The 15000-nt window shown below is 32.2% G+C and overlaps 2 protein-coding genes across 2 annotated transcripts; both read left to right on the top strand.

The window, feature by feature from the left end:
• The first annotated feature begins 24 nt into the window (after window positions 1-24).
• On the top strand, window positions 25-3423 carry LOC105650788 (putative GTP-binding protein OBGM, mitochondrial). Its single transcript, XM_089723423.1, has 7 exons — window positions 25-86; window positions 188-263; window positions 988-1251; window positions 1370-1478; window positions 1787-1869; window positions 1951-2013; window positions 2133-3423. Exons 2-7 carry the CDS (start codon window positions 195-197, stop codon window positions 3225-3227), a joined length of 1683 nt encoding a protein of 560 aa, XP_089579549.1. The 5' UTR covers window positions 25-86; window positions 188-194; the 3' UTR covers window positions 3228-3423.
• A 4979-nt stretch (window positions 3424-8402) lies between these two features.
• Window positions 8403-13813, top strand: LOC105650860 (protein NLP2). The gene is made up of 5 exons (XM_089722386.1): window positions 8403-8566; window positions 10786-11751; window positions 11853-11900; window positions 11986-12838; window positions 12929-13813. Exons 2-5 carry the CDS (start codon window positions 10957-10959, stop codon window positions 13720-13722), a joined length of 2490 nt encoding a protein of 829 aa, XP_089578512.1. The 5' UTR covers window positions 8403-8566; window positions 10786-10956; the 3' UTR covers window positions 13723-13813.
• Window positions 13814-15000: the final 1187 nt, after the last annotated feature.

Here is a 15000-nt window from a genome sequence, read left to right as displayed (position 1 = left end):
ATCGTTGTAATTAGAAAACCATTGCCAAAAGCACTGAGAGAGAGAAATCGAAGAATCTGAGCATTGTTGGTGAATATATTGATGAGGTTTGGTATTCTTGTCCCCTATGCCACCATTCTGGATGCCTCCGTCCTTTTCGTGTTGCGAAAAATCAATAAAGATTCTAAAAAATATATGGTTTTTGCAGGTAGGGGATGAGCAAGGATGGAAAGTTGAGACGACTTCGGTTGATGCAGGAGTTGGAGGAAAAGAGGGGTTTTTTGGTAGGAGATGAGTGATGGAAAACGACGCCGTGTTTTATGTTTTTTTTTTTTTTCCATCTCGTACTCTTTCCTCTTATTTTCTTTATTGAGCATGAATTTTTCAATTGCCAAAAGAAAAACTAGAACAATAGAATCCAGTAGCTCTCTTATCTCCTCTCTTCTTTTCTCTTTTCTCCACTTGTGTGCTTAAACTCTGACAAAACAAAAGTGAGGTCAAATTTTTAATATTTCTGGATCTTTAAATTGCACTCAATATGTTTGATAAATTGACTTAGTGAGATCTCTAGGAGTTCCTGTGCTAGCTTAGTTATTTGTTTTTATTGTTTTTTAAACTCCTTAAGGATGATAAACTAAACTCTTAAAAAAATAAAAAATAAAAAAAAAAAAGGTGCAGGAAGCATCATTTGTTTGCTCCATCTCAAGGATGATAAATTGCTTCATTACCAAAGTTTTTACTGATGGTTTTAACAATTTTTATAAACATTAATATTGATATCGTCGTTGGATGATTAAGTAGAATTATAACTCAAGGACTTGGGCGCTATGGGATCTTTTTGTCAAATCACAAGGATGCTAGGTTTTGTTTTACTGTTGCGTAGTTCTAAAGAGCCGTGAAGCTTCTTTGATTTGGTGGCCCGATATATTGTCAATGTTCAGTTTTTTGCAAGTACCTTTACTTCAAAAGTCATTTGCGTCATGGTGTCTGATTCACAACTTTTTGTAGCGTCTCCGTCTACTGGTTCAGTATTGGGCCTTTTCTTTCTGTAGGTTGCTGGCATTAATAGAAAATTCAACAAACTGTGGGTTCACTGAATTTGAGAAAGTAGAAGACGAGTGGACTGGAAGGAGACTGATGTGGTTGCGTTGTGCAAAACCCTTTTGCCACTTAGAAGCCATAAGAAAATCTTCAAAATCTCCATGGATCTTTTTGTCTTTGCTCTCTTGTTCGGACACTGCTCACACAAAAGCAAAGTCTGCTCCTTTGCAGGTCGGCTGTTCCATCATTTCTCCTCTATTTCGTGCATTTTTACTTCTCAGACAATTTCAAATAACTCTATAATGTTATAATGTCCATTTTAGTAAAAAGATAAGTGGGCCTTTTGCAGGAAACCAGAATGAGAGACAGGTTTATGCTAAGTGCTAAAGGAGGTGATGGCGGCAATGGTTGCTCAAGTTTTCGTCGTAGTCGGCATGATCGTCGTGGCAAACCTGATGGTTGGTTTGTGATTTCATTGAATTTTATAATCATCATATAGTAGGTCGGTGTGATATGTTACTTCATCAACCTAGATTTATATGATATTGTATTTTATTTCCATTGATCGTCGGTTTCTTAGTTTCTCCATATCTACACTGTTTATCAAAATCTTCCTTTCAGTGTATGTAATTTATTTCCATTGAACTTCCCATCATTCAGTATAGTTGATTATTTCAAATAATCACAAAAGTACTTGATTTGATTTAAATGTGTGAAGGGGTGTTTATGGTTGTACTCCGGTTCATTTCTGGATTCATTAATTCAGGTGGAAATGGTGGGCGAGGCGGTGATGTGATTTTAGAGTGTTCCCCCACAGTTTGGGACTTCCGTGGTTTGCATCATCACGTAGTATGTAGTCCTTATCTTCCCATATATTTTTCCAACCCTATTCTTGCACTGAAAGAACTAATTGTTACTTGTGTCCTGCAGAATGCGGCAAAAGGGGGTAATGGAGCTTCAAAAAATATGGTAGGAACTCGAGGGGACGATAAGGTAATTATTTTTGAGATGTTATATTAAACTGCATGATTTTGTGAAGCTGTCTGTTGTTTGACACTTTACTTAACAGTGAGTGCACAATTGTTCATTTGAGAGACTCTTTTTTCTACTAGGTTGTCCAAGTACCTGTTGGCACTGTAATTCATCTTTTAAAGGGTGAACTTCCATCTATAGTTCAAAACTGTTCTGATAAAGACTTGGATCCCTGGGAACTTCCAGGCACTCTTCATGCTGATCAATCAGAATCCTACAAGGAGTCTTTCTTCAAGAGTGCGGACATAGAAGAGAAAGTTGTGTCATCGGATAAGACTGGTGCTTCATCAATTGAAGGTAAAAGAACCGTAGAGCAACTGGCAAGCAAACAAGCTAGTCAAGCAGAATCAGCAGCAATGGAAAACATGCAATTCAATGTTGCAGAATTAACAAAATCAGGTCAGCAAATACTTGTTGCTCATGGAGGTGAAGGTGGTTTAGGTAATGCATCTTCTCCATGTTTTCTGAAGAAGGCTAAGTTTAGTAAGCCTGGAGCCAATAATAAGGACACTGTTTGTAATCCTGAAATGTCCAGTGAGGATCAGTCCTCCCTCAGCCTTGGTTTGCCTGGCTCTGAGGCAATTCTAGTATTGGAACTGAAAAGCATTGCTGATGTAGGCCTTGTTGGGATGCCAAATGCAGGTAAAAGCACTCTTTTGGGAGCTCTATCTAGGGCAAAGCCTAGGGTAGGCCATTATGCTTTCACGACTCTTAGGCCGAATTTAGGGAAATTGAAGTTTGATGACCTCTCAATGACAGTGGCTGACATTCCAGGACTCATAAGGGGTGCTCATGAAAATCGTGGACTCGGACATGCTTTCTTACGACACATAGAACGTACTAAGGTTTTGGCTTATGTAGTAGACTTGGTTGCTGGATTAGAAGGTAGAAAAGGATTTCCACCATGGGAACAATTAAAAGATTTGGTCTTAGAGCTTGAACACCATCAAGACGGCCTTTCCGACCGGCCTTCATTAGTAGTGGCAAATAAAATTGACGAGGAAGGGGCTGAAGAAGTGTATGAAGAATTGAAAGAAAGAGTGCAAGGTGTTCCTATATATCCTGTATGCGCCGTCTTGGAAGAAGGGGTACCGGAACTGAAAGCTGGTCTTAGGATGCTTATGGATGATGGAAAATTAAAGGGACTCAGTTTAGATAAAATTGATTGCTCGTGATAAATTTGATAGAAATACTAAAAAATGTGTTTTTATGATTGTGAAGTTGGAAGAAAATTTATGGCTAGCATGTTAGTTTCAATTTTGAAATTCACATGGTTATCTTCAAAAGTGATATAAGAGAGTAATGAATCACTGATATTTGTCTCCCTCAACATATTAGATAGGAAATTAGCAAATGATAAGTTTTTCCTAATTTCTGTCTTTTAGTTTTCTTTTTTCAAGCCAGTTGAAAACTTGGGATTGTAGAAGCTATTATGCAGACAAGAAGTCCCTGTAAGAACTTTACGCTAGTAATGAAAACTTGGATTCTTTTGAGCCTTAGGACTCAGGTCTCGGGCTCAGCTGTAGTCACCAATGTAAGGCCTCACAACTGGGAACGGAAGTGAGGCTAATACCCATTCCGCTTAAATATTTCGATATTCATATTCACCACAAACCGTTAAAAATTCCTTTTGAAATATGCATACTCACAACCACACCTGCCCATTTGACTATTACCCAAACTCTCTTTAAATGGTTGGGAGTGAGTAGAATATTCATGAAAATCCACTATGCTTATATGTGTAATATCTCATCAAGTTTATTATATTGAAGTTGGTCGAGCCTTGGAAGATGGAGATGAGATTAAAGGTTGGGACTAGAAAAGGAAAAGTATAAATGAAGAACAATTCTAAAACTTTAGTCGTTTAATATTTTATTTAAGTAATTAATTCTATAGTAGTTGATGATATTGGAGTTTGGAACTTTGAACATGGGTCTAATTGATTTTAGTTTTAATAAAATGTTAAGTCGAACGTGCACTCAAATTTTCACTTCAATTTTATTATATTAAAATTTTCAAATTATATAATGGATTTTAATGGTTAGAGGGTACCTGAATATTTAAACCACGATAGTAGTTGATTTGATATTCATACTCATCCGACACTCATTTAATCAATATCCATTTTAAATGAGTTTTTATAGGTCAGGTATCCACAAAATCCCACCCCGCTTGCATCCCTACTCACAATCTAATATCCAATTAATATAATTAACTTTGTAAATTAAGCAAAGTCCATACATTATGACATTATACAGGCCCTTGAAAGCTCCATAACTCCAAGATTAACTTTGTAAATTAAGCAAATTCCATACATTGTGACATTATATAGGTCCTTGAAAGCTCCATAACTCAAAGAAAAGGAGAAAAAGAAAAAAGATTTTGAAATAATCTAAGTCAACTGATTCATCAAATTGTAACACAGATGATTCTGTGAATCTTGAAGCCAGCTTGAACTTGCTTCAGATATCTTTTTCTTTAATTAGTTCATCTCCTCTTTTCTGACATGAATTAATATATATGGTAAACTTTCTACTATATATTTATCCTGTTTTGTGTGTCTTGGGTAGAATAAAATATATAATAATAAATATATAAACAGACGAATCTCCATTAGAAATTAAATGAATCCCTTTTGCATATCCTTGCTTTGATTTATGTATCTAGCAATTGGAATCTGTATATATGGTATGTATATAATCTTTTCACAGCCAACTTGCTGCTTCGGGTTGCTGCGTCCAACCATATCTATTAATTTTTTAGTAATATATATGAATACACAATAATAATATTTATTATTATTATTCATCCATTAAAAATTCACTTTATTATTATTCTTTACCGAATAAGTAATTGAGGTTTTGTCTTAAAAATAATCCATTAAAATTTATTTTATTATTCATTCCAAAAAAAAATTATTTTATTATTTTACATGAAGTTTATATATTATTAGGGATAACTAGTTCACTAAACCAGCCCTTTCAATCCAGAAAATTAAGAATTCAAATCAAGATTAGACCTTCAAGAACCCATTCGAGTGCCTTTATTTTTTTATTTTTCTTTTTATTTTTTCAAAATCACAATTTTAATTTTTGTAAAATAATTATCTTATTTCTATTTATTTTATTTTGTTTGCGCATTTATTTTTATATCTAAGCCGAAAACAATATTCGGAAAAATTCTTTCTAATAATGGTAACTTCAAGTTTCAAACTCTAAATTTATAAATAAAATTCACTCGAAAATGCAGTTCACTTCAACTGATGTAATCGGCGATTATATTTTTATATAATTTGACAAATTAAATTAAAGCAAAAATGATAACCAGTGACGTTAACGAAACCCTGCTATAGAATCCATTGTATTAAGTAAAAAAAAAAAAAAAAAAGGATGTGGTCATGTATTCAATTTTTTAAAACTAAGCCAACAATAATTGACAATAATCACAATTATATACTTAGTTTAAGTGAAATAGAATAATAATATTAGAATCGAGTTTCTGCATAGACTTCTGTTTTCTTTTAAATATTCTGCATAAAGTTTGATACCATAACCAAATGCAAGACACCAAACAAGTTGTCATGACGTAAGATATGACTCTATCATGAGAAGGATATATATATATATATATATATATATATATATATATATATATATATATATATATATCAAATTAATGTGGGCATGATGTAATTAAAATTATAGGTAAAAATCCTAATTTGTGACTCATTGAGCACTTTTTTTTTTTAAATATATATATATATATATATATATATATATATATATATATATCCTAAATGTTATTCGTGTTGGGTCTCCTAATGAACTAAAAAAAATTGACTTTGAATTTTTTATTTTTTGAAGAGAACTTTGAATTTAATCATTTGTCTAAGAAGTTACTATAGCAAGCTTCCAAGTTGAGTTAAATCTCATTATAGGAGTTACCCAGATGTAAGAATATATAGAAACCATTAACTGAGAATATTTTTATACACACAGAGAATAGTCAGTCTCAGCCTGCGTATCTCATCTTTACACCACAAGTAGTCTTTTGAATAGCATTTTGTGGAATTAGTGCACTTTTAGATATAATCATATTCTAATTACCTTGTTTATGCGCATACTAATCGCCACGTCGCTCGCGCACTGATTAAAATTAAGAGAAAATTAAGTTGAAAAAAAATTAACAAAATATTCTAATCTATATGATTAATCTTTCCAAGACTAGTTAAGCAAGTAACTTTCAATTGCTAATTAATTAAGGGTTTTTATAATTTTTAATTGTATAAATATACTTGATTAATGTATAGTTAATTGTTGGTTGAATCTGTATCATGTTTTAGAAAAAATGGAAAGCTTTTTAATTAGTGGAGTGGAGGTGGCTATTTGCCACATTCAATTAAATTAAATATAATCAATTTGCTCAATTTTTTTTTTTTTATTTCTTTAATGATCTTGATGTTTACTTGCCATCATTAAACAATTGAAGCTTATGGTGGTCTTCCTCTTTCATTTGATTCCTTTGAATGTGAGATTATTTCTTTTTAATTCTTTTGAAGACTAATGGAAATTGGTCTCTAATTCTGCGAACAAATAATTAACCATTGGATTAGGTGAAAGAAAAGTGAAGATTGTTAATTAATTTATTAATTACAGCTTTTCATTATTGAATCCGACCACCTATTTATTTAGTTATTTTATCAGCTGTTGACCAGCTAATAAGGTATTCTATTTTAGTTAGTAATAGAAGTAAAAGAGACGATATTCAGAATATTATTATTGGATGTAACGTGTCCTCTAATGGGATGTGATACAAATATTTATAGTACGTTTCATATTTTAACTGAAGAGATAAATGTCGAGCATGAATTTCAATTATAAATGTCGAACAAGAATCTTGAGCATTAATTACATGATTGAATGAATCATTGACTGACCGTTACTCTGTTTAAATCAATTTAAATAACTCTCAATCAATTCTTAATAATTATTCATATCAGTTAGTATGTTTGAAAATCTAAATCAGATTGCTTGGTTTAGATTTTGGACAGCCCTAATATTAATAGAGATAAGAATGATTAAATTTTTTGAGATTGCTACGTTTTTTGGGTTTTCCTCCGTGAAGGGGGGGGGGGGTGGTTGTGGTGAATACAAACAAATGGTATTTATCGTTAGAGTTCAATTGTACCGAGTTGATGTGATGGCATTGTTTGGTTTTCAAGCTTGTAATGCCCTATTGGCTGAATCAGAGGCATTGTTTATGCATTTTGGATTGATTGGGATCGTGTGTTGAGAGTGAAAAACTTAGTAGAGAGATGCAGGGCTACGTTAAAATAGGAAATGACAACTTTCAGCGCTTAAGATTGATTGAGACCATTAACAAAAATAACATGGTTGAATATTAACTTATTGGTTAGTTAGATATATATACGTGGAGACTCGATCGAGCAAGGGAGGGACCATTAACATAAACACTATATTTCAGATTCCCTGCATCTTGCGTCAGAACCCAAAAGATGATTTAAACAAATTAAATAAGATAATCACAGGTTAGTTCAAGCTGTTAACCTCAAGTATTTAACCAAGGTTAGCAACTCATGGTTTAAAAGCAGTTGGTAGTTGGCATCTGTACTTAATCAATGAACTTAGCATAAAAGGTCAGATTAGACTAAGAATAGTTTGATTTCATACTTAAAATAGTTTCATAAAATAAGCTAAGAAAGACAACTTGCATTTTCTTTTTTTTTTTTTTTCCTCAATATAATTTATGTTAGACTAAAATTATAAATCATGTGGAATCTTACGACAAAGCATATACAATTAGCATTAAAACATTAAATACAAAAGTAATTATCAATCTTTAATCAAATTAAAAAAAAAAAAATCCTTTCAAAGAGATACTGTAGTTTTCAAATTTCCCTTCAAAAATATTTTTTTTACAAAAAGTATTTCAAAATTTTTTTCAACTTTTACTTTTCTTTGCATCGATATAATTTTATCAAAGTGAATATTGGAATTCATATAACATGCCCCAACTAATTTAATACTAAAACTTAATTATATCCTGAACATTTTGATTCTCCAAGTCACACTAAGGTTGTGTTCCCCAACAGTTTTTTAATTAGATTTTAGCGTTTTGACCTAAACGCTATTTTTTATAGTGCCTATTAATAGTTAATTTTAACAAAAATGAAATTTAGGATTTAAATTTTGGCGTCTCCTCCATTATAAGTTTATAACACACAATTAATCACTGGAGAATTGCGAACTGCTTAAACCTAATTAAGTAATTATTGACACTGTAGGCGAAGAATCTTCACCCACGCGATCATTATAAAAAGAGCGGAAGCTGCAAGAAACAAGAGCTATAGCATAAGGAGAAAAGAGAAGACTCTTTGTTTCTGTGTATTGCTTGTTTCTTCTTTGACTCAGAGATTTTTATATTACCATTAGAGGAACGTAAAAATATAGATAAAAAGTGCACACAGCATATCTGAAGAATCTTCCCTAAGCGGGTGAGTCAATTACTTTCATTTCTTGCTTTAATTCTCTTCTCTCTGCTCTATATATTTATTGCCTTGTTATGTTAGATTTTTCACTCACTAGCCTATATTACATTACATGTCTTTTTTTTATGGGTTTGATCTTATTTGAAATCGTCTTTTCTGTTCTCAGGCTGTAGCATTATATATATATGCTTATCTACCAATTCCTTCTGTTAATATCTGTTATTTCCTTGGCTTATGTACTTGTTGTTGATTTGTCATTCTTTTAAGCTTAATCATTCAAAAACATTCACCAACCAGTTTTATAATTTTTACCTGAATTGTGTTCATCTGAATCTATTCAACATAGGACAGTTTAGATCATATTTAAAAAGAACTCGGACGGGATTGTGGATTGTGAATTATGGCTTATCTAATTGCCAAATCAGAAAAATGGACAATTGAACAATAATATTTTTTTCGCATACTACTGTCTATTCAATCTGTTAAGTTGACATATAAAAAAAATGTAGATACTGCGAACCACACTCTCTACTTTCAGAAGATCTGTTAGACAGTGTAACTCAACTATTTAATTCTTTTTTTTAGTGACTCAGCCATTTAATTCTTTTTTTACTATTAATTTATTTTCTTTTTCCACCATCTTCTCTCACGCTAAAACTTCACATGCTTAACTTATTTTCTTTTATTTTAATTAGTATAATTTTAAAAAAATAATATACATCATCGTAAAATCTTATTCTGATTATGATACATTAGAAAGCCATTTTTCAAATTCAATATTTACAAATAGACTTATAGCTTAACATATTCTATTTATTATGCCATATAAGCCACAACCCACAATCATATTGGAGTTGCTCTAAGGATGGGATGCAATTATGCCTGCTCCGTCCCATATCCATCTGAATCCAATCCAAATAAGTCATTTAAAGATGGGCAGGTTTTAAAAATAAAACTCAACTCGAATTTTCTAACCCGTTCGGTTTTTTTTTTTTTTTTTTGAAAACTTAGCCAATATTTTCTATTTTTTGTTGTTGAAATTTATTTTTAGTTTTTTTTAAAGATTTTTGTTAATTTTATTTTAGATTAAATGGATTTAGATTCGTTATTGAATAAGCAGTCTGAATCCGTCCGTTTTTAATTTAGTTTGATTAGTCAAATGATGGATGAGTTAAGGAGTGTTCATCCACCTTATAAATTGTTTAAATGAATTTAAAAATTAGTAGTTTGATTTGATTTAGAAAATATAATTTGTTCATTTTATAGTTTAAAAGTAATGTTTTTACATTTACCTTTTTTCCATTTGGTAAGTTATGTTTAATTAATTTCTCACTTTATTCAAAAAATTTAACTTAAAATTTTGTGTATATTTAGCACATATTAATATATGAATAATTGTTTTCTTATTCATAAAAGATTATTAACAGAGCAATGTTTCGTTATTTTCTTTTTATAAAAATGAATAGCTGAATACTTTACAAACAGCGCGAACTAAATTAAATTCATATAAAATAATTCAAATTATATCTGCAAGTACAATTCGATTCGATTTGAGTCTTCTTTATGGTTTGGTTCAGGTTTAAAGTTTTATAGATATCATTATTAATTTGGTTTGGTTAAATTTTTTAAATTGAATCAAACCAAATCATGAATAACTTTTAAATGGATTTGGGTATAGATAATTCAAATTAATGGAAACTCAACCTATTTCTACCCCAGACGAGAACCATTTGTAATTTATGAGAATCACTTTAGATCAAAAATTTTTTTTAGTAGTCTTAAGATGTTTCGAAATCATGAGTGCAGGAGTGCAATCCCAATGGGAGCTCACTAGTATTGTCTAGATTGAGTTCAAACTCAAAATAATTTTTTTTGAAAAATCAAAAGTATCCAGCTTTGTTTCAATTTTTAACTTCAATCTATACCTGAAATTCACGCCAAAATTGCAAATTGATTTAAAAAAATGTTACCAGAGCCCAAAAATAAAGAAACAAAAAGAACCCAATTGCGGTAAAGACATGGAAATGTGTCCTCTCTTTCGTTCCAAATTTATCCAGAGCTTGTTAGAGATATATTGGATTAATTCAAAGCAATAAAAAAATATATATGCTTTATTATTCTTATGAAAATTTGTTTGGATACTATATGTTTGTGTGTTGGTTTATTATGAATTATTATATATACTGTGGCAGGTTTCTGCCTCTGAAATGAATTTGTGATTGCAGCTTCTCAAGACAAATTTTAATTGACGATGTTTCAGCAACTTGAGCATTTGGGATCCTTGGATATCAGCAATACCAATTCTTCCTGGAAGTTCCTCTTTTTGTTTTTCATCTTCACTGTTCTAAGGTCTTCTGGTTCATGACAATCTTTTCAATTTGGACTTGACAGGTTGAATGGATAGGGGTGCTTCTGCACTAATTAATTCTACGTTCTCGAGCACTTCCATGGATTTAGATTTTATAGATAAACCTTTTGCTCATGGATCTTGGCTGCGGACCACTGATAAGGTCAATTTCTTGGAGTCAGATCCCTTCATTTCTAGCGTTCAATATTTGGACTCGTATCATCAGTTTTCTCAAAAAGAAATGGAAAACCTGTTTGATAACCCAACTCCAGTTTATCCTGGAATTGGGAAATGTGTAGTTGAGACTGACACATGTTTAGGACAATCTCAAGGTGGAGAATCCCGCACAAGAAAATGTTTGATAGAACCATATTGTTCTGTCAAAGATAGATTAATGTTAGCTATTGACTACTTAAAAGAATATGTGGAAGATAGTGATGCGCTTATTCAAATATGGGTGCCTACAAAAATAGCAGGTCAAAATGTGCTTACTACTACTGACCAGCCTTATTCTCTTAATCCGAGTTGCTTGAGTTTGGCGAGTTATAGAAATGTTTCGAAAGCATTTCATCTCACAGCTGAGGAGGACTCAAAAGAGTCAGCTGGGTTGCCTGGACGAGTTTTCCTGGAGAAGTTTCCTGAATGGACCCCTGATGTTAGATTCTTCAGGAATGATGAATGTCCGCGAAAATATTATGCTGAGTTGTATAATATTAGTGGGTGTCTTGCATTGCCGGTTTTCGAACAAGAAAGTGGAACTTGCTTGGCTGTTGTTGAGATTGTAACGACAACTCAGAAGATCAATTATCATTTAGAACTAGAAATTGTCTGTAAAGCTCTTGAGGTCTGTTTTATTTTTTTCTTTTCTTTTCCCTTTCCCTTTCTTTTCTTTTATGTATATATAAATATATATGGGCTGACAAAATGATACTTGTTATTTTGCAGGCTGTCGATCTAAAGAGTTCGCAAGATTTCTTTCCTTTTTGTATAAAGGTAATTTGACATTATAAAATTAATTGAAATTTATGGTTTTGTTAATGATAGAACAGCATTAATAAATATGCTTTATTTTCAACAGACTTGCAATGAATTCTACCAAATTGCAATTCCAGAAATATCAAAGATTTTAAAATCTGTCTGTGAGACTAATAATTTGCCTTTAGCTTTGACATGGGCATTATGTAACCGCCAAGGCAAAAATGAATACAAGCAGGTTTCAGGGAAGTATGATTATTATATATCAACTGTCGATTCTGCTTGCTACATGGCTGATAGTGATCTTTTTGGATTCTATAAAGCATGCTCCACGCAATACTTATTTCTTGATCAAGGGATAGTAGGGAAAGCACTCACAAGAAACAAGCAATTGTTTGCTACTGATGTAACCTCCTTTAGCAAAACAAGTTATCCTCTCTCTCACCATGCCAGGATGTTTAATTTGCGTGCTGCTTTGGCAATTCCTCTTGCAAACATATACACCGGTTCGATTGAATTTGTCTTAGAGATATTCTTGCCAAGAGATTGCCAAGATATTGAAGAGCAAAAGCATATGTGGGATTTCTTGCCTATTGTGATACAACATTCTTGCAGGAATTTCCATGTTATTATGGACAAAGAAAAGGAAAATTTTGCTTTTGTTTCATGGGAATGTCTGAAAGAAGAGCCTGAAGAAGCGTTCAAGGTTATAAGTCATTGGGATAATAATGAATCAGAGTTTTCGGAGTTTGAACAACTTCAAGAAAGTTCTGCACTTAAATTTGGTGTTACTGATGAGAGTAAAGAAAATTCTTCTGTTGGTATAGATTTCTCATTGAGCAAAAACTTAAGAGCAGGTGAGAAGAGACAGACTAAGGCAGAAAAGACAATCAGTTTGCAAATTCTTCGACAATATTTCGCTGGAAGCCTTAAAGATGCTGCTAAAAGCATTGGAGGTAAAAAAATGCAAAAACTACTTTGAGCCTCATTTAAAAATAAGCACTTAACCAATCTAACTTCTTTTTTTTCATTTTTATCAATTGCAGTTTGCCCCACTACACTGAAAAGGATATGCAGGCAACATGGAATCAATCGTTGGCCTTCTCGAAAAATCAAGAAAGTTAATCACTCTTTGAAGAAACTTCAACTAGTAGTCAACTCTATCCGCGGGGCGGAGGGTCTAATACGGATTGATTCCTTCTATAATACCTTTCCTGGATTGAACTCACAAGGAAATGATCATTTTCCATCATTCAAGACAAATAACAATTCCCAGAAACTAAACTCACAACCTGACAGTGGCCTACTCAGCCTCAAAGTTGCTGATTCGAATTCTCAGTCCCCTTCAGGCAGTCAAAATTCTGGTTCAAGCATTTGCTGTTCCACTAAAGCAAAGCAGCTTACTTCCACCACCACTAATGGCTTGAACACTGCATTTTCTTTAGCAGTAGAAGTTCCTGTTGTAACGCTGAACAGAAGTTGCAGCAAAGCAGAATTGCTTTCACCAAATCATGACAAAATCCAAGAAACAATACCAAAAGTCACTGGTCAAAGTTTTCGAGACGGAATGATATTCAGAGTGAAAGCAACATTTGGTTTAGAAAATATAAGATTCAGCTTTCAACCGAACTGGGCTTTCAAGGACTTGCAGCAGGAGATCGCTAAGCGTTTCAAAATATATGATTTCAGCAAAATTGACCTGAAGTATTTAGACATTGACCAAGAATCAGTTCTTTTGACCTGTGATGATGATCTTGATGAATGTCTAGACTTGCTTAGATTCTCTCAAACCAACACCCTCAAAATATCTCTTTATCAATCTTCTCAACCAAAAATATAGAAATGCTGCCTGAAGTTTATTTAGCAGCACAGGCCTATTGTAACTGTAATTCCATGTTCAGTAATGTGTTTAAGCTTACAGTAGTTATAAAGTGGTCAACTGTAACTGGAAAATCAACAGTTGTTCATCTTATTTATGTGGTCAATTGCTATTTATAGGGAAAATGAAGATTGGAAGGGATTTGCTGAAATGATTGGACCAAAATAAGCATTTTGGCTGCTGATAAAAAATGTATTGTATATCTATGTTACTGTAAGTTTTTGCGACTGGGTTTTCAACTCAGTCGCAGCTAAAAAGATCTACTACTTCTTAACATTAGTACGGGCACCGACCTTGCTAGGTGCCATGGCGGGTTACCATGCCTGTATAAACTAGTTATGTACAGAGCATAATAGAAATAAAAGATTCGTATAATTGACTGCAACTACTTTAGAATTAAGACTCGTTTACTTATTTTAAAACATCCATGGTAGGTCAGTCACATTATGAGAGTCAACAAGTATATAATTCATGAAGAAACAACTCTACAATATATTCTCAAAAAAAAAAAAAAATCTACAATATACATTGGCAACTTAGAAAAAATGGCATATAACTTGTTTATAAATCAAGGTACTTCGAAAATTGTAAAAAAAAAAATAAAAAATAAAAGAAAAGAAAAAAGATTGAAATGAACAAGAATACAATTGCTGCTACAGCTGAAAATCTGAATTGATCACCTTCTTCTCACAGCAAGAAAACATGACAGAGTTGCCATTATAATCGCCACAGCAATGGAACTCACATCATCAAAAATGGCTGCAAATCTCATTTCTTGAAGATCCCAAAGAGTTGAAATGCATAGACACACTCCTTCAAACACTACTACAAATATTGCCATAGCTACTAGCTATCTCCTATAATACTTTAATACAGAGAATAAAAAAAAATATAGAATGTTAGGTCCCAAAAAAGAAATAAAAAGTTCAAAGCCCAAAAAATGCCAAAAAAGCATATGATATAGAGTTAAGTTGTATCGACTATTTTAGCATAAATTCCAAAAAACAGGTGTAATTGTAATTATTTGATTACAATTATATTCCTTCTGCTCTATAAAGATAACTCTAATTTCCTTTTTCATTTATCCAAAATGATAGGTCATTTTTCTTTTTGAAAGTACAATTATTTTTTAATTATCTAATGTGCCTCTAACATGTATTGTTATCTACAATTTTTTCATTCAGCTCTTTATTGGAAGCCATATAATATTAATTAATATAAAGGTAAATAAGAAAAAAT

This window comes from Jatropha curcas, chromosome 6 (assembly GCF_041381405.1).
Source record: "Jatropha curcas cultivar XTBG-Jc1 chromosome 6, XTBG_Jcur_1.0, whole genome shotgun sequence".
NCBI lineage: Eukaryota > Viridiplantae > Streptophyta > Magnoliopsida > Malpighiales > Euphorbiaceae > Jatropha > Jatropha curcas.
The sequence above is the reverse complement of the archived record's forward strand: the minus strand, read 5'-3'. Positions and strand labels throughout refer to the sequence as shown.

What these genes read in the sequence shown, in the direction of transcription:
- LOC105650788 (XM_089723423.1), top strand. Translation starts at nt 195, where the DNA reads ATGAGCAAGGATGGAAAGTTGAGACGACTTCGGTTGATGCAGGAGTTG. An exon ending in GTGGTTTGCATCATCACGTA is followed by an intron (nt 1,870 to 1,950) that starts GTATGTAGTCCT and finishes TGTGTCCTGCAG; the next exon opens with AATGCGGCAAAAGGGGGTAA. An exon ending in GAACTCGAGGGGACGATAAG is followed by an intron (nt 2,014 to 2,132) that starts GTAATTATTTTT and finishes TTTTTCTACTAG; the next exon opens with GTTGTCCAAGTACCTGTTGG.
- LOC105650860 (XM_089722386.1), top strand. Translation starts at nt 10,957, where the DNA reads ATGGATAGGGGTGCTTCTGCACTAATTAATTCTACGTTCTCGAGCACT. An exon ending in TTGTCTGTAAAGCTCTTGAG is followed by an intron (nt 11,752 to 11,852) that starts GTCTGTTTTATT and finishes GTTATTTTGCAG; the next exon opens with GCTGTCGATCTAAAGAGTTC. An exon ending in TCTTTCCTTTTTGTATAAAG is followed by an intron (nt 11,901 to 11,985) that starts GTAATTTGACAT and finishes TATTTTCAACAG; the next exon opens with ACTTGCAATGAATTCTACCA.